The sequence below is a fragment of the Phyllobates terribilis genome, unplaced genomic scaffold (genome assembly GCF_046119375.1).
Source record: "Phyllobates terribilis strain yellow unplaced genomic scaffold, ASM4611937v1 Scaffold_1__5_contigs__length_1240528914, whole genome shotgun sequence".
Lineage (NCBI taxonomy): Eukaryota > Metazoa > Chordata > Amphibia > Anura > Dendrobatidae > Phyllobates > Phyllobates terribilis.
The window spans coordinates 761,734,150-761,752,675 of NW_027362761.1; the positions used below are offsets into that span (position 1 = coordinate 761,734,150).

The following is an 18,526-nucleotide window of genomic DNA, read 5'->3' on the forward strand; positions in this document are numbered from 1 at the left end:
AAAGCCAGCACTCACTACTTCAATAAAAATGATGCTTTACTAATCCATAAGATTTGTTAAAACTAGCAATGGTCAAACAGCATCACAAAACACAAAATGCACAGGGGGAACATGAACAAGCTCAGGAAAAAGGACCAGGTAGGTCAGAAACTCGTTGCCTTGAGCTTGTTCGTGTTCCCCCTTTGCCATTTTGTGTTATGTGCTGCTGTTTCATGATTGTTGGTTTTATCGAAACTTATGGAGCATTGTTTTTATGGAAGAAGTGAGTGCCGGCGTTCTGCTTGGGGATTGTTACTATCTCTTTGAGTTCGTAGCTGTGCATCGGACAGGTGAGCCAATTGCTCTTTTTCCATTTGGCTGTGTAGTGATTGTTCTCAGTTGCTTCAGCTTGGCTTCTATAGAATGAATGAGGCATGAGTTGTATTACCAGAGAAAAACTGTGGTGAGACAGCTCTGTGTACTATATACTCCTGGCAACTGCGAAACCTGCAAACCACTGATTAGTAAGGGTGCCGAGAGTCAGACCCTACTGACCTGATATTGATGACCTATGTCCGGGACAACCCTTTTACACCTTGGTAAAGAGGCTGCACATCCAGCCTTGGTGGATGGGAGAGAGTGCACATGCACGACCACCTCTCTATCCATTCGCCATGGGGCTGATGCTGAAAACTGAAGACACTCTGGCAGTCCCATAGAGAATGAGCGGAGCAGATGACAACAATGCATTCTTCCTCTCCATACTAATGGGGATTAAAATTGCTTGTTTTGGTGATTGGTGGGGTTCTCGGGAGTCACACTTTTACTGATCTAGTAGTTATCACTTTTCCAGTGTATAGGTAATAATAACTTGTTCCAAACAGACAACCCCTTTAATTGTTGTATTATATAAAGGTTAAGATGTCTATTCATTGGGTCACACCATAATCTGATGTGTACAGATCCTCCTAATGTGCATGCAAATAAGCAGGGTGTTACACTTTACACTTTCAGCTACTGTCAACTGAGGTATTACCACCTCAATTTCACCAGAGCACTAATGGATGGAAAATAACAAAGATTATGCTGATGTGGAAGTCTCAGGGGGGTGTCAATCAAAGTAGAAGGGGGTGTAGTAAGAGCCATGACTAATGCATTTCTCTTATTGTAGTGGTTACTAGTATGCTGTACTCACACTTATTGTTCTTCATTCCTCTCCAGCGGGCTGGTGCCTCTGCATAATGCTTGTTCCTATGGACACTTTGAAGTAACAGAATTATTACTTAAGGTAGGTGATTGATTCTGCATGAATTCTGAAGGTGTATTGCTGTTCAGTGTTTACTTGTTGTACTTTTCCAATATCTTAGTATCCAGGAAGAAAAAAAACGGTCTCGATAAACTCTTTTCCACAAGAATAGATAACCCAATAGAGAAATGGAATCGGGAGCAAATCAAATAAGTTACATTTTATTGCAGAAAAATTAATTAATGAAAACTGAGATTATTCAAAGGAATAAAAATCCAAGGGAGAGAGATGACACCAAAGTCCACGGAACAACAGGAATTATACAAAGTAGGTCAGGGAAAAATGTATTTATCAGACAATAGTGAAGTCTACACAATCACAATACAGATGCAATCTAATCAAATAAGTAACAGGCTCAATGCATCCTATAGGCAAAAATCTATAATGTATTAGACCAGGGGTCTCAAACACGCATGCGGCCCCTCCAGCTGCTTCTTGTGGCCTGCAGGCACATAGACCCCGTAACGATCGAGGCTCTCTCCAGCTGCCGCCGACATCAGCGCTGTAATGCACACTGCATTACAGCGCTGATGTCGGCGGCAGCTGGAGAGAGCCGCAGAGACCGGCTCTCTGCATAGCAACACCAGTGTCAGCTGCCGGCCTATCAGAGGCCAGCAGCTGACATCGGCGCATGGCAGTGACGTCATATGCCGCTGCGCTGGGACGCAGACGTTAGCTGCTGGCCTCTGATAGGCCGGCGGCTTCCACTGGTGTTGCTATGCAGAGAGCCGGTCTCTGCGCGCCAATACACTGCACTACAGCGCTGATGTCGGCGGCTCCTGGACCGGGCCGCGATTGTCAAGGGGGCTATGGTGCCTGCGGGCCACAGGTGCAGAAAAAACGCTGAGGGCCCGGAGGAGGGGTGAGAAGAAACTTTTTTTTTTTTTTCCTGTCATGTCTATGTGAAATGCAATATGGGGGGGGGGTGATATGTCCAGATTAAGAAGATATCATGCAAATATATTGTATATCACAATGTAGAGGGAAGTCCCAACTCAAAATAAGAGCAATTCATAATGGTACATGTGAAGGGTAATGGTCCCACATTCCTAATGGAAGATGAAGCCTGGTATACGACCTGTAAGTAGGGTGGAGAGCAGCCCGGGCTTTATCTTCCATTGGGAATGTGGTATCATTACCCTCCATATGTGCCATTTATTAATTGCTCTTATTTTGAATTGGGACTTGAGTCGGGAAAAAAATGTTGCAGAATCAATGGGATATGGTGAAACCTTCAGAAACTTAGAGGGTGAAATTTGAAAAATTTGGGGTGGTCACTAAGGGGTTAGAGGGTTATTCTCATCTCAAACAAATCTGCAGGATAAATGCAGGTCTTGCTCTGCTTGCTTGTCTGTTTTTAGAACTTCAATATAAGTGAATGGAGAGAGTAGGATATGCAATCGCCTGTCTTCACTTTGATCATACAAATTTGGTCCGTTTGTTCTGTTAGTTTACAGTGCATTTTGAGTCGTGGAATATGAAATGACCGTCTGTTTGGAGATTTGTTTGTTCAATTTTGTGAAGAAAAATGTCTGTCTTTTTTCAGCATGGAGCTTGCGTAAATGCTATGGATCTCTGGCAGTTTACACCATTACATGAGGCTGCATCAAAGAATCGGGTTGAAGTTTGCTCCCTGTTGTTGAGCCATGGCGCAGATCCAACACTAGTCAATTGCCATGGAAAAAGTGCAGTGGACATGGCCCCTACTCCAGAGCTCAAGGAGAGATTAACATGTAAGTGGTATATCGAATAATCTCAACATTTTTCTTTATTTTCCGCTTTCATTGACTTTCTTTTGGTGGAAAATGGGGGTATTAATTGTTTCCCATGGCAGTGGCTCAGATAGGCCTTTGCTTAAATTTTCTGGCCCTTCTTAAAGAGACTGTCAGCACAGAATAACTGTTCAAACCAAGTACAGGCACTTGGTGCATCATGGCAGGGCCAAACCTTTAAGTGCACCTTCCCACTTGCTTGTTTTCCCTCTATCTCCACTCTCCCCCTTCTTTGATTGACCGCTCTGGTTTTATAGAGCCAAAGAAGGGTGGGGATTGATGGAAAATAACCAGGTGGGAAGGTGCACTACCCGGCCATGATGCCCTGTGCACCTGTACTTGGTTTGATTATATTATTACCATTTTGTACAAGTCACTAGCAGCTTAAATGCAATGCTGAAGGTTTCAACGTAAAGAAAATGCTTCTGAACAACGTTTTAATTCCAGCCGCCTGTTCCAATTACCTGTGTAGAAATATCCTCTGAGCATTAAAATGTGCTTTTTTTAATTTAAAATATATCTGGAGGAATCCATGAGCGTCAGGAAGAAGTCTTATATTTTTCAACAAATGTTCAGTCATTATCTGTTAGAATGGAACACTGTTACAGTGGATATAAAAAGTCTACACACTCCTCTTCAAGTGCCAGGTTTTTGTAATGTGAAGAAATCATACCAGAAAGAATCATTTCAGTACTTTCCCCCCTTTTAATATCACCTATAATCTGTACAATTCAATTGAAAAATAAACAGAGATCTTTTAGCTTGGAAAAAGACCAAGAACTAAAAGTAATATTAAGTAGTTTGTTGAGGTACCCTTTGAATTTTTATATCCACTGTATATTGCTGAACTGCTTACATGATTGATACCTATGAGTCCAATTTATCATATCTAGACTGTATTTTCTTATATTCTTTGTGTCTTATCACTTTTTTATAGCCATAATAAGTGATTATTTTAGGTATGTTTTCCGCTTTTATTATGAGATTGTAATCATTTCCAATAGGAAGCTGTTCACTAAGTCAACCTATTTGAATTGCAGATGAATTCAAAGGACATTCTCTACTGCAGGCTGCCAGGGAGGCAGACCTGGCCAAAGTGAAGAAGTCCCTTGCTTTGGAGATAATCAATTTCAAGCACCCACAGTCACACGAGACTGCACTGGTGAGTTGGCTTGGGCGCCCCTGGTTTTGGTGGAATGATCACATTATTTCAATTTTCTTGTATTGAAATCGCCTATTGTTAACTTTAACCTAAGCAACCTTGCCAAAGTACAAACATTATGAAGCTTTACGTCCTATTTTATACTTAAAGGGATCCTGTCAGGTCCCCCCGTGCATGCCCACAGAACCACCAGCAGTTGTCTATATAGCTAAATACCCTGCCTAACAGTCCCTTTTATTACATTACACACACAAACAGACCTTTAGAAAAAGTATTTCTGAATTCCGTTTATATGTAAATGAGGCCTCTGAGTAGTCGATGGGGCATTGATGTCCCCCAGACTAGTCAGCACACTTGGCATGTTATCACACCCCTGTGGGCATGATAACATAACTTACAAGCGCCGATGTCCTCGCCAGCGCTGTACATACCTCACGCTTGTGCCTGGCTGCTTTCCCTCTGCATTGATCCTCTGAAGCTCGGTGTGCGCTTGCCAGCTTTAGAGAGGCGCACTGTACATGATCGGAAGTCTTCTTCACCAACTATCATACGCAGTGCGCATCTCTGAAGCCGGGACTTGTACACTCAGCTTCAGAGGACCAATGCAGTGAGGGAAAGAAGCTGCGCACATGCGCGAGGTATGTACAGTGCTGGCAAGGATGTCAGCGCTTGTAAGTTATGTTATCGCACCCTCAGGGGTGTGATAACATGCTAAGTGGGCTGACTAGTCTGGGGAAACTAAAGGCCCATTGACTAGTCAAAGGCCTCATTTACATATCATAAACGGACTTTAGAAATACTTTTTCTAAAGATCTGTTTGTGTGTAATGTAATAAAAGGGACTGTTAGGCAGGGTATTTATCTATATAGACACAACTGCTGGTGGTTCTGGGGGCACGGGGGACCTGACAGGATCCCTTTAACTTGGATCTCACCGTAAACAGTATGACTTGTATTATACACACAATGGTAAACCGCATTGCTGGAAGAGTTCAGTTCATTGCGTTCTGCTTTATTTACACCTAACAATCATTTCAAGCTAATCTTTCAGTGTAAATAGGCTGCCAATGAGCACTCATTCCAGTGAAATGATCAGCGCAAAAGATAATCGTTCTCGGTAGTGCCTCGTCCTACGTGAACAGAACGGACACTGCTGAGAACTATGACAGCCTACTGAGCTATCTATTACAGATTGTTCAGTGCACATCGGTTATTCACGGTCTGTCTGTGTAAACAGGCTATTAAATGGCCACGTATTGGTAAATCAGCGGTTGTTTGGTCCTGCTGGTCAACAGCGACCTTTTTGTGCTCCACAAAGATATTCCTTTACCTATAAAGAATGCTAAGTATATGGGGACGTCGCAAGAGTCACAACAGCTAACAGAAGTGTATGGGCAAGCTTTAGTCTTTATTTTATACCTGTTTTCCTTTTAAAGGGAATCGGTCACCAGGTTTTTAGTACCTTATCTGAGAGAAACATAATATAGGGGCAGGAACCCGGATTCCATAGATGTATCCCTTACTGGGCTATTAGCTGTAGTTTTGATAAAATCACTACAGCACATTATCACTAGAGGACTAGTAATACAACCTGCCATTAATCTGCCGTTTAATCCAACCACACCCCCACCACTGATTGTCAGCTTTCTGCCTATACACAGCATACAGAGCTCAGCATTCGTAGAACTAGTAGGACTGCAGCAGAGAAAACAGTTTTTAATCAAAAACTGCAGCACCCAGTAATTTAAGTGACACATCGCTGGAATTGGGGTCTCTGTTCCTATATCTTGCTGCTCTCAGTTGTGGTAGGAAAAACTTTGTGATAGAATCCCTTTAATATTGACTTAAAGGTGTTCCCATCTCCAAGATCCTATCCCAATATGTAGTAGGTGTAGTAATAATAATAATATTAGCAAATACCTCCAGTTAGAAATGTAGTATAGTTCTTCGGATTTGCTAAGTCTATTTCCTCATATGCAGGCATTGCAGGACCTTAGGTATCCATGGTTACGTCCACTGATATAGTGACAGTAGTTAGCTAGTTGCTAGTGGCCATAACCATGGATACCTAAGGTCCTACAATGCCTGCACATGAGGAAAGAGACATAGCAAATCTGAAAAACTATAACACATTTCTAATTGGAGATATTTGCTAAAATTATTAGTATGACACCTACTACATATTGAGATAGGATTTTGGAGATGGGAATACCCCTTTAAATAGGACCAGTCACCAGGTCAAAAGTGACCAGTTTTTTCTCTTTTCGTTCTCGGTTTTCTTCCTTGGGGACAGAATTTACCGAAGGGGTTGGGGGTTTCTCTCAGGGTAATTATGCAAAGCAGTCTAAAATTATGCAGACCACCCTCAGAGAATTCGGTTAGTCACACCCCTTTGAAAAAAAACGTTAAGATTAAGATTAAATAAAAAGTCCCATATCTCTTGAACTGCATGGCAGATTTAGAAAATAAAATACTCAAAGGAGCAGCAGGAATATAGTGAAAATAAATTTTTCATCAAAAGCTACAATTATAGAGATCTGATCAATATATCCTAGATCATCATATCTTTATGCGATGGAAGTTGATTGACTAGTGCAAAATCTAAATCATAATTTTGTGAAAGATTAGGATTGCAGTTGTAAGGGAGATGTGATAGCTTATTTCATACATGCATGCATATGCAAATGTGTATCCTTGTAAGAGTGTGTCATTCTGAATGAAACATGTTTGTTGTATTCCTTCTGGTGATCTGTGCATTTTACTACCCAACAGAAAGTTTGTTTTTCTGGAAGCGATGCTTGATTTCAGCCCAGTGTACCAAGTAGACAATTTATTCTTTGGCTTCTCACTTGCCTCGATGACATGGGCATTGCTCATCTCTGGCACTGCAGTTATAAAATCGAAATTGTTTTCAGAGGAGCATAATTTACCATTGATCACCCTCTTACATTTTGCTCTGTGCGTTGTGTATCTGAGCCAGGCATTTGATAAATGACTGAAGGATTCCATCTGTGTGTGTTGTAGAAAGACTGCCTTAGGAATATATAACAAAGATAGAGATGATATCGGAAAAAGCTGCAAAACCGAAGTGCGCTTTTAGGCATTTTATGTATGTTCTTACTTGAGTTTTTCTTTTCTTTAATCTAACATTGCTACCTTTTTACAGCACTGCGCAGTGGCCTCTCTCCAACCTAAAAGGAAGCAGATAACGGAGTTGTTGCTCAGGAAGGGAGCCAGCGTCAACGAGAAGAATAAAGAGTATGTGTTTGGTTTGTGCCATTGCAATTCGTAGGGTGGTAGAATAGTCTTTAAGTTTGTCCAGTCTGGAGTAACAGTAGGTATTATGTTAATGAGGAAGCTAAAACGCAATCAGTACTTACACCATTTCTTACCTTTGAATGGAGTTCTGTTACTATGATGTTTTTATGCTGTGAAAAATTACTACATTGGCCAAACACTACAATGTAGTGAATGAGATTTACATAGAAAAACTTGCAGGACCATGGCACTTTCTTGTTCTGTGTGTTACATGATAATGGTGTACCTCTGTCTTGCACCTTTACTGCCAAGTGTGATTATAGCCTTAAAGATTGGTGAATTACACATGTACAGTACAGACCAAAAGTTTGGACACACCTTCTCATTTAAAGATGTTTCTGTATTTTCTTGACTATGAAAATTGTACATTCACACTGAAGGCATCAAAACTATGAATTAACACATGTGGAATTATATACTTAACAAAAAAGTGTGAAACAACTGAAAATATGTCTTATATTCTAGGTTCTTCAAAGTAGCCACCTTTTGCTTTGATGACTGCTTTGCACACTCATGGCATTCTCTTGATGAGCTTCAAGAGGTAGTCACCGGAAATGGTCTTCACTTCACAGGTGTGCCCTGTCAGGTGTAATAAGTGGGATTTCTTGCCTTATAAATGGGGTTGAGACCATCAGTTGTGTTGTGCAGAAGTCTGGTGGCTACACAGCTGATAGTCCTACTGAATAGGCTGTTAGAATTTGTATTATGGCAAGAAAAAAGCAGCTAAGTAAAGAAAAACTAGTGGCCATCATTAATTTAACCCTAGAACGCATGACCATAAAAATCTACTTTTTCACATACCTGGGGCCTTTTAGGCCCGTGTGCAAATAACATGGAATAACTCAAACAAAAATGACAAACAACTATATACCTGAGGAATACCTAGAGTTTCAAAATTCTAACTAAAGTAATCTTGCAGAAAATAGAAAACAATTAACAGTGCGGGCCTGCGAGGCCCCAGGTATGCGTTCTAGGGTTAAGAAATGAAGGCCAGTCAGTGTGAAAAATTGGGCAAACTTTGAAAGTGTTCCCAAGTGTAGTTGCAAAAACCATCAAGCGCTACAAAGAAACTGGCTCACATGAGGACCGCCCCAGGAAAGGAAGACCAAGAGTCGCCTCTGCTTCTGAGCATAAGTTTATCCGAGTCACCAGCCTCAGAAATCGCAGGTTAACAGCAGCTCAGATTAGAGACCAGGTCAATGCCACACAGAGTTCTAGCAGCAGACACATTTCTAAAACAACTGTTAAGAGGAGACTTTGTGCAGCAGGCCTTCATGGTAAAATAGCTGCTAGGAAACCACTGCTAAGGACAGGCAACAAGCAGAAGAGACTAGTTTGGGCTAAAGAACACAAGGAATGGACATTAGACCAGTGGAAATCTGTGCTTTGGTCTGAGGAGTCCAAATTTGAGATCTTTGGTTCCAACCACCGTGTCTTTGTGCGACGCAGAAAAGTTGAATGGATGGACTCTACATGCCTGGTTCCCACCGTGAAGCATGGAGGAGGAGGTGTGATGGTGTGGGGGTGCTTTGCTGGTGACACTGTTGGGGATTTATTCAAAATTGAAGGCATACTGAACCAGCATGGCTACCACAGCATCTTGCAGCGGCATGCTATTCCATCCGGTTTGCGTTTAGTTAGACCATCATTTATTTTTCAACAGGACAATGACCCCAAACACACCTCCAGCTTGTGTAAGGGCTATTTGACCAAGAAGGAGAGTGATGGGGTGCTACGCCAGATGACCTGGCCTCCACTGTCACCAGACCTGAACCCAATCGAGATGGTTTGGGGTGAGCTGGACCGCAGAGTGAAGGCAAAAGGGCCAACAAGTGCTAAGCATCTCTGGGAACTCCTTCAAGATTGTTGGAAGACCATTTCCGGTGACTACCTCTTGAAGCTCATCAAGAGAATGCCAAGAGTGTGCAAAGCAGTCGTCAAAGCAAAAGGTGGCTACTTTGAAGAACCTAGAATATAAGACATATTTTCAGTTGTTTCACACTTTTTTGTTAAGTATATAATTCCACATGTGTTAATTCATAGTTTTGATGCCTTCAGTGTGAATGTACAATTTTCATAGTCATGAAAATACAGAAAAATCTTTAATATGAGGTGTGTCCAAACTTTTGGTCTGTACTGTACTTCATACAGTACAAATATATTTAGGTTTAATATCCCTTCCTGTTCTGAATGAAGATTGAAAATAATTTATATGCCATATACTTTATTACTATTTAAATGTGTGTATATATATGTCATGAACACCGTAAAGAGGGACTCCGCTTCTCACACTCGTTCCTCTATAGGCTGACCATGTGCTAAGCCTACCCTACAGCCTGTTCACACATCCACATCACACTTCTTGTTTCCACCACTTGCCATTTTGATAGGTCAGCGAGTCGCCTGCCCTGGCTGACACACAAATACAAATATACACCCAACTTTCCCAAGTTTCTGATAGGTACTCTTCTTGCATTCTGGCAAACACAGGGAAACACAACCAGGTTATAGTTTTCCTCTTTGAAATTGTGGGTACGTTTAAAGCAGCAAGTAACCAACTTGCAAAATTCAGATTTAATATAAAAAAAGGTACAATGCTTAAACTGTTACAAAAAGATGAAATAAAAATACACAAGGCAAATACAGTACAAAAATAAAAGGTTTAAATACAGAAACGTCTTACGGATAGAATCTTGCACCTTCTGGCGGTGAAGATTGCTGTGAAAATTTGGACTCTACTAGGCTCATTATATTCCCTGGGTCTGACCATGGATGTCTTGGGTGAGATATTATATAGGATGCCTAATTATATGGACAAAGACAGTTTAGGACTTAATGCTAATTTATAATGGACCCGTCTAATGAAATAATATGACCGCCATGTTTCCTAGCATGCTTTCGTCATCCTACACACACCAAAAATGATTGATTATATCTATAATTCGGGTTGACATTACATGTCTGTGGTTCCCCATGCCCGAAAACAATTGCGCTTGCAGCCACAAAAGCAATTAGTTTCCCTGAACACAGCTTAATCCATGGATTGTTTTAGCATCGGTTAGTTATAAATATTTCAGCGAAATATGGCGTTTCCATTTTTGCCATGTGATGTCCCTGGTTGAGTTGAGACATCCAGTCTGCCTTAGGGGCAATTATTTTCACCTATTTGCTAACGAGGAAGTACACAGTAAAAGTTTTCTTTTCCCGACATGGTCAGCTAACTCGCTAATTAAATGACCTACATACAGAGGAGGAGCAGTGACTTTGAGTTTTGATTTATCTGATCCATACAATATATATAATTCTTCTTATATTTTTTTGCTTTAGCTTCATGACACCGTTGCACGTAGCTGCTGAAAGAGCACACAACGATGTAGTTGAAGTTCTGCATAAACATGGAGCTAAGGTAAGATTAAAATATTTGTGACAATTAATAACTGCATAGAATTGATATTTTTGTTATCTATACCAATCTTGGCTGTCTGCTCCTCTCTATCTTTATAGATAGCTTAGGGTTAGATACAATTAGAATATTAGGTCAGTACATTTATCTGAAAATCCTACAGTACCTCAAAGGCATTCAGCTTTTATGAAAATTACTTTGCTGCTCAGACTGATTCATCCCCGTTCCTGGCAACAGGGTGAGTAATTTAATTGGAGTATCTTGGCCATCTATCTGCAATGATATCTCTTTGTGTCATTTCAATACAAACTGCTTCTGAGGGTTTAGAGCTTGAAATGAAAAGTCAATCCCATCCCTTGTAATTAGGGAGACGCATGAGATAAACTGAAAGCCAGAAAGTATAGGAACAGGTTTTTCTTTGCAACCATATTTGGCAATTATATTAGTTGCACATTAGGCTTTTTTCATAGTGACATAAAGTGACAATGTTAAATTGAATTCCTGGTTTGGAACCACTTTACTAGTGTTGAGTGAGTATGTTCTGTCCGAGTACGCTCGGGCGAGCTCCGAGTATTTACAGCTGCTCGGTGATATGGTTGAATCGCTCCCGTGTGCATGATTTGCAACTGTTTGACAGCTTTATTACATGTGAGGAATGTGTAAGAAAGACATTCCTCCCATGTAATAAAGCTGTCAAACAGTTGCAAATCATGCACACGGGAGTGATTTAACCTGATCACCGAGCAGTTATAAATACTCGGAGCTCGGCCCGAGCATACTTGGACAGAACATACTCGCTCAACACTACCCTTTACCCTTTAACATGTTACCGAATTAAGGTCTTAAGACGTAGCAATTTTGTTTTGTCTTGTTTTTTTCATCCCCTTTCAAAACACATAGGTTTTTTTCCTCATTTATGCAGCCATATGAGGTCTAGTTTTTACAGCATAATATAACCACCTTTTTCTGGTGGCCTTTAACATTATGGGGATTACTAAATGTCTAAAATTTTTTTGTTTTACAGCTTGCGCTTGCATAATATAACCATTTAGTTTGTTGTGTTGATGCATTATAAGTCTCATGACCTTTTTATTTTTCTGACAGTGGAGCTACAGTATATGAGCTATATGCTTGTTTTTTTGTGGTATGATTAAAAAAATCATTTATACCATTTTGGGCTGGAAAGGACTATTTGATTAAAAACAAAGCTTTTTTAATGTTCTTTACTGTATGAGAAATATAATAAAAAAAATTGTTTGCAGACATTACTAATTATGTAAAAAAAAAAATTCAAACTAGAAAATGAGAAGTTTGTTTTTTCTCTTAAGATTTTGGTTTTATCGGAGTTGACCACTTTCTTGCTAGTGTAGTTTTCCTCATAAACTGCACATCACTTCTGTCCGTTTAAGGGCAGCTGATGACGGAGCATGAGACCAGACATGTCCATCGGCCCTGCCCTTATAGTAAAACAACTGGCCCATGTGAGGTATTGTTTAATTGAAGGAGACTGATGGCCTGGTCTGATCATATGCGCCTCTACCAGCAGCCATTGTATGGGCAGAAGCAGTGGTCCGTTTGTGAGGTATGCTGCACAAACCAGAAAAAGTGGTCAACTCTTGTAATCCACAGGTTTAGTCCAATTACGGGACTTGACTTTGTGATCATTTCTTTGCTTTAATGATGCACTTAATTTCAGTGTATCATGCCTGTCTGTCAAGGTAAAAAAACAAAAAACGATACAGCCTGTTAGGTCCTGCCATAGATTTTCTTACTAGATTTTCCAGGTGGAAAATCCACTGTGCATTACAGTAGCATCTGGGATAAAATTTCACTAAACTAATCCATGGAAAATATGTCTGGTCAAAATCCGCATCTGATGGATGAAACCACCTGGATCTGAGTTGGAAGAGGACCTTTCACCAAAGTTTTCATATTGAACTGGACACATGATGTAATGGTGGCTGCAGAGCAGAACGTGGTTGTGCCTTGCTGTCGCAGAGATATTAGCAAAGTATTTTGTTAAGTTAAAGTCCAAGAGGACGTTATCAGATAGTTTTCACTGGGAGCATGTACTTTTTTCCGCCTCCTATGATGTTGACCACTCCTAAGTATGCAGCAACACTCAGGAGATAACTTGCTACTCAAATGTGAGATGTAATGAAGGCCTTCACTGGTCTCATTGCAAAGTGATTAGCACAATAGAAAAAAGTGTGATTACTGACACCTTTAAGTTCTCTTCTCTGGATGGGCAATGTGGGGCAAGGGGCAGTACAGTAGAGGTGACCATGCTATAAGACAATGAGCACTAATAGAAAGGTTTGTAATATGACACCGCTAAACTCATCTGTTCTGCTTCTCCCCCACACTGACTGACTGACAATAAATAAAAGCTCAAAAATGTCAGTGGTGACACTCATGTCTGATCTGCTCACAGAAACTTGTAATCGCTCAGCAGTGAGATCAGGCTGTCTGTTATGTGCCTCACACGGGATTAGCCTGTTTTCAACTTTGGTGGGGTGTGTTCTTCTTTCTCCTGAGTGTTTCTGCCTGATTATGATTGGTCAACATCATACAGGGGGAAGAAATACATGTAGCCAGAGAAAACTATCTGATGACATTTGCTTGAATTCAGCAAACAATAACTCATTAGCTGCCAAATACTTAGATTGCTAATATCTCCGTAATGGAGAGGCAAAATTAAAAATAAAAATGTTTTATTCCACTATACAACCACTATGTCATTGTGTCCAATTCAACATGAAAAAATTGGTGAAAGGTCCTCTCTAACTATAACCATGACCCAGGATATTGCACTGGGTTTTTCACTCCTCAATGCTGTAAATTTATGGCTCTGTCAGGAAATGTGTTCAGGATTGTATTTGATTGGATAAATAGCAGTACCTTAGTAAAAATATTTACTATAATCCTGATCCTGTTGTTATACTTCTGGGAATTTTAAATAGTTCATATTTTTCACTTGGGATTGGTTAATAGAAGACTCTCCATCATTTTTACCATATTTTCTCCCAAACCAAAAGTGCACTAAAATACATTTTATAAACCTGTACCAAAAATTAGCTCACTAGTTTGTTGAGAACTCCCAAGATTGCACAGACATATGCTTGGTTCCACAGATTTTTCAATACCAAACTTAAAGCAAGACCGGCAATGCATAGATAATCCCATAAAATTTAACGTATATTCCATCATGGTTAAAACAAGGTATCAAAATGTAAAATTTTACTGGTTTATTTCTACATTGGTGGGATTATTTTTGCATAATTTAGTCCTATGTATTTTTAATTCCAAACCTACAGTGAGTGGCAATTGACAGGTACTGAGTAGATATCTGGCATCTCTGTTGATGAGAACAATTTAGTCATTAGTCTGGACTTCAAGGGCTATAACAGTGAAGTGTAGCATGCAGAGTTTGGTGTGCCTAAAGCCACAGGAACTAGCTTTTTTATTGTGGATGTTTACCTGAACCGTAATTGCCTATCTCTGCTGTAGGCCGTTAATCTGCATCATTTAGGCTTGGCTGCCACATGTTAGTGTGTGTGTGTACAAAAGATGAATCCTGCCAGAACAGAGGCCGGATACTGTCCAAAGTGACTCCGTCAGCTTCTGTGAAGTGAATGACTCCTTCAAAAATCTGTCTGGGTTGCTGTCGGAATTCTGTTATTCGGGGTTTTCGATCTACTATAAGCATTTTATAACTTGTATTGTCACAATATCTGTTTAGATAACACATGTTAAAATTGACTGCCAAGTTAAGTTCACACTAATAAAATTGTGTCGCGCTCTAGCACTCAAAATTTGCATGGATCTCTAAGTCGCCTCACCCCTTACCTCCCGTCGCTCCATCATATTATCAGAGACAAATTAGTGGATAAAATCTTTTGAAGGGACTATGTACTTTGCCTGCTTTGTATAGACTTTGTTTTAATACATGTGTTCCTTTCCTAAGATGAATGCCTTGGACACACTTGGACAAACAGCACTACACCGAGCTGCTCTGGGAGGTCACCTGCAGACGTGTCGTCTTCTGTTGAGCTTTGGCTCTGATGCGTCAATCATCTCTCTGCAAGGTTTTACAGCAGCACAGATGGGAAATGAAGCGGTGCAGCAAATTCTAAGCGGTGAGTGATAGTTTCTTCAGTGCCTTCATGGTATGGGCGATATTACCTTATATTAAGACACGTGGGTAAAATAATTGCATTGGTTTATTTTGCCCAAGAAAAAAAAACAACTGAAACTTGTGTGCAATCATATAAAAAAGAAAAAAAAAAAGTCAATGGCATACATACAATACTGTGCAAAAGCCTTAGACAGGTCTGGAAATAATGCTTCAAAGTAAGTACATTCACATATAGAAGAGTTAATGGTTTATTTTTATCAATGAACAGAATTCAAACTCAGTGAGCAAAAAAGAAAACTAAATCAAATCAATATTTGGTGTGACCACATTGTGCCTTCAAAACAGCATTAATTCTTCTATGTAAGTTAAAAAAAAGTTAAGGATATTGTCGTATAATCAGGTGTATGAGAAACAAATTATAACTAATAAGTGATGGTGATCATTTTTATATGTAGGTTGTAAGGTTAGGATGTGGAAAACAGTTTCATTTCACAGGTCATACACCATGGCAAGACTGAGTACTGCATCAAGTACAATTTAGTTATACTGAATCAGCAAGGTTTCTCTCAGGCAAAGGTTTCAACGAGAAATTGGGGTATCAAGATGTCCTTTTCAAGCTATTTTGAAAATTCACCAGGAAATGGGCAATGTTGAAGAATGTAGACATTTGCCATGGAGGTTTAGTGCAGCAGATGAAAGACGCATCATGCTTGCCTCCCTTTGCAATCAGAACATGTGCAGCAGTGCCATAAGATCAGCATTTGCAGCAACCAGTAGAATCCAGCTACACCATCTACTCTTAGAGGTCGGGCCAGGTGTTGTCTTCATGGAAGAGTTGCAGCCAAAAAGCCGCACCTTCTACATGGAAATGAGGCTAAGTGTCTCTTCTATGTATGAAAACCTTATGAACTTTATTTGCAGAAAAGTGTCAGTAGGTGCGTAAATATTTGGCTGTAACACAAAGTAGTTTTTGTCGCTAAATGATTGGAAAACAGTACAATGCGTGTAGCATAGTCAATAGTGAAGCATGTTGGAGGTTCCTTGCACATTTGGTCCTGCATTTTTAGCAAATGGAGTTGTTGATTTGGTCAGGATTAATGATGCCCTCAATGCTGAGAAATACAGGCAAATAATTATCCATCATGCAATACATCAGGATGGCGTCTGATTTGCTCCAAATTTATTCTGCATCAGGACAACGACCACAAACAAAGCCAATGTCATTCAGAGCAATTTATGGATCTCACAGAGTCCTGATCTCAACATTAAGTCTGTCTGGGATTGCACTTGAAGACAGAAGTATTTGCACAAGCCTAAATCATTTTTTAAATAAAGTATTTTTATTGAAAATTTCCAACAGTTTTTAAACAAACATAATACATATTCAAGCTACGTAGAAGGGAAAGGGAAGGGGAAGAGAGGAGGAAAGACAAGAACACAAACAGTCGTCACCTTACTGATAAGACACAGAGTGAAAACATTTCTCTTTGGATGTCATTCCAATATATACATTTCTATTGCACCTAAAGTACATATGGGTCCAATACATGGGAGTCCGGAATGTGTAAGAAATAGACATTCCTCCCATGTAATAAAACTGTCAAACAGTTGCAAGCCATGCACACGGGGTGGGGGGGGGGGGGTTCAACCATATCACCGAGCAGCTGTAAATACTCGGAGCTCGGCCCGAGCGTACTCGGCGAAAGGGCTAATAGAACATACTCGCTCAACACTACTGGGGAATCCTTTCCAATATCTCTATCCATTGTCGTTCTAGTAAACCAATCTCCACTTTCCACCTCTCTACTATTTACTGTATATTTAATTAGCGTTAATGTTAACCAAGATCTATATAATAGCGATATTACTCCAGATGTATTTTTAAGTTTACTAATTAACTGTATAACATTATTTTTATTTTCAAGCCAGCACAAGCATACAACTACAAAAGATCTGTAGTTAGTTCTCAAAGATGTTTGGAATAACCTACCTGCCAAGTTCTTTAAAAAAAAAAAAAAAAAATAGTGTAAGTTTAGCTGGAAAAATTGATGCTGAGGCAAAGTCATGTCATTCCAAATACTGATTTGATTTAGATTTCTCTTTTGTTCATTCACTTTCCTCTTTGGTAATTGTTAATACCTTCATGACATATGGCGTATATTTATGTCATATGTCGTGTCCCTGACTTTGATGCAGGCTCCAACACTGAGCCAGCATCTTTTCCCATACATGTGCCTTTAACAACTCCGCTGTCAATCTTTGACAGTAGGATTTAACACGCTCCAGCTGGAAGTACATCATTCCAGCCACCCATCGGGGCGCCAATGTGTTGTCATGACAGCTGGGGGTCCGCAGAAGACCCCTGTGCCTTTTTACTATGATATTCCTGTGAATGCTGGCTTGTGGACAATTGCAGCTTCAGGTCTTCTAAGGGAACTATTTTAAAGTCCAGTAAAAAATGAAAACCTTTTTTTAAAAAAAAAAAAAATGAAAAAAAAACCCCACAAGTTCAAATCACTCCCCATTTGCTCCATTGAAAATAAAGCAATTAAAAAAAAAGAAAGAATACACATGTTTGGTGTTGCAGCGTTCAGAAATGTCCGATCTATTAAAATATAAAATAATCAAATCGTTAAACAGGGTAACGAGAAGAAAACACCAAGCACAAGAGTTGTTTTTTGTCTGCTGCAACATTACAATAAAATTCAATGAGAGGCGATCAAAACATCTGATCTACCACAAAATGGTAGCAGTAAAAACGTCACCTTATGTCGCAAAAAATGTCTTCACCCAGTCCCAGATCCCAAGAGATGTAAACACTACTGGTCTCAGAAAATTGCGAGAAATGCAAAAAAAATTCTTAGACAAATTTTGGATTTTTTTTTTCACCACTTGAAAAAAAATGAACTATACGTGTTTGGTATTTACGTACTGATACTGACCTGTTGAATCATATTGAAAGGCCAGTTTTACCATATAGTGAACATTATAAATAAATTTAAAAAAATAAATAAATGGTAGAATTGCACTTTTTTTTTTTTGCAATTCACTGCACTTGGAATTTTTGCTTTCCCTCTTGCCAGTATGCTGTATGGTAAAACCAATTCAAAAGTACAACTCTCGTTTACCTATAAAACAAAAGTACAACTCGCCCTACAAAAGACAAGCCCTCATTCGGCTATATTAACGGAAATCTAAAAAAAGTTGTCTTTTGGAAGAAGGAAGGAAAATACTAAAAAAAAACGGAAAATTGCCATGGCATGAAGGGGTTGAAAATAAACTATTAAGACCTGACCCTGGATCTCGTTTCTCAATCATTGTGGCTTACCTTTAAAAACATATAGAAACTCAACCCTGAGACGATTAATCGCGACTGCTAAAGCTTGTATTCCTCTACTATGGAAAAAAGGCACCACCCTGACAATCTCCCTCTGGTTTGCTAAAATGAA

At 39.7% G+C, this 18,526-nt stretch overlaps 1 protein-coding gene across 2 annotated transcripts in view; it reads left to right on the top strand.

Annotated features, from left to right (window-relative positions):
* The window catches only part of TNKS (tankyrase), a 234,322-nt gene that overhangs the window by 148,861 nt on the left and 66,935 nt on the right, over window positions 1-18,526 (top strand). For both annotated transcript variants that reach the window (XM_073636936.1, XM_073636937.1), the window contains exons 7-12: window positions 1,201-1,267; window positions 2,832-3,018; window positions 4,098-4,219; window positions 7,385-7,476; window positions 10,864-10,942; window positions 14,907-15,078. In XM_073636936.1, coding sequence (XP_073493037.1) covers window positions 1,201-1,267; window positions 2,832-3,018; window positions 4,098-4,219; window positions 7,385-7,476; window positions 10,864-10,942; window positions 14,907-15,078 — 719 coding nt within the window. The remainder of the gene's footprint in view (window positions 1-1,200; window positions 1,268-2,831; window positions 3,019-4,097; window positions 4,220-7,384; window positions 7,477-10,863; window positions 10,943-14,906; window positions 15,079-18,526) is intronic.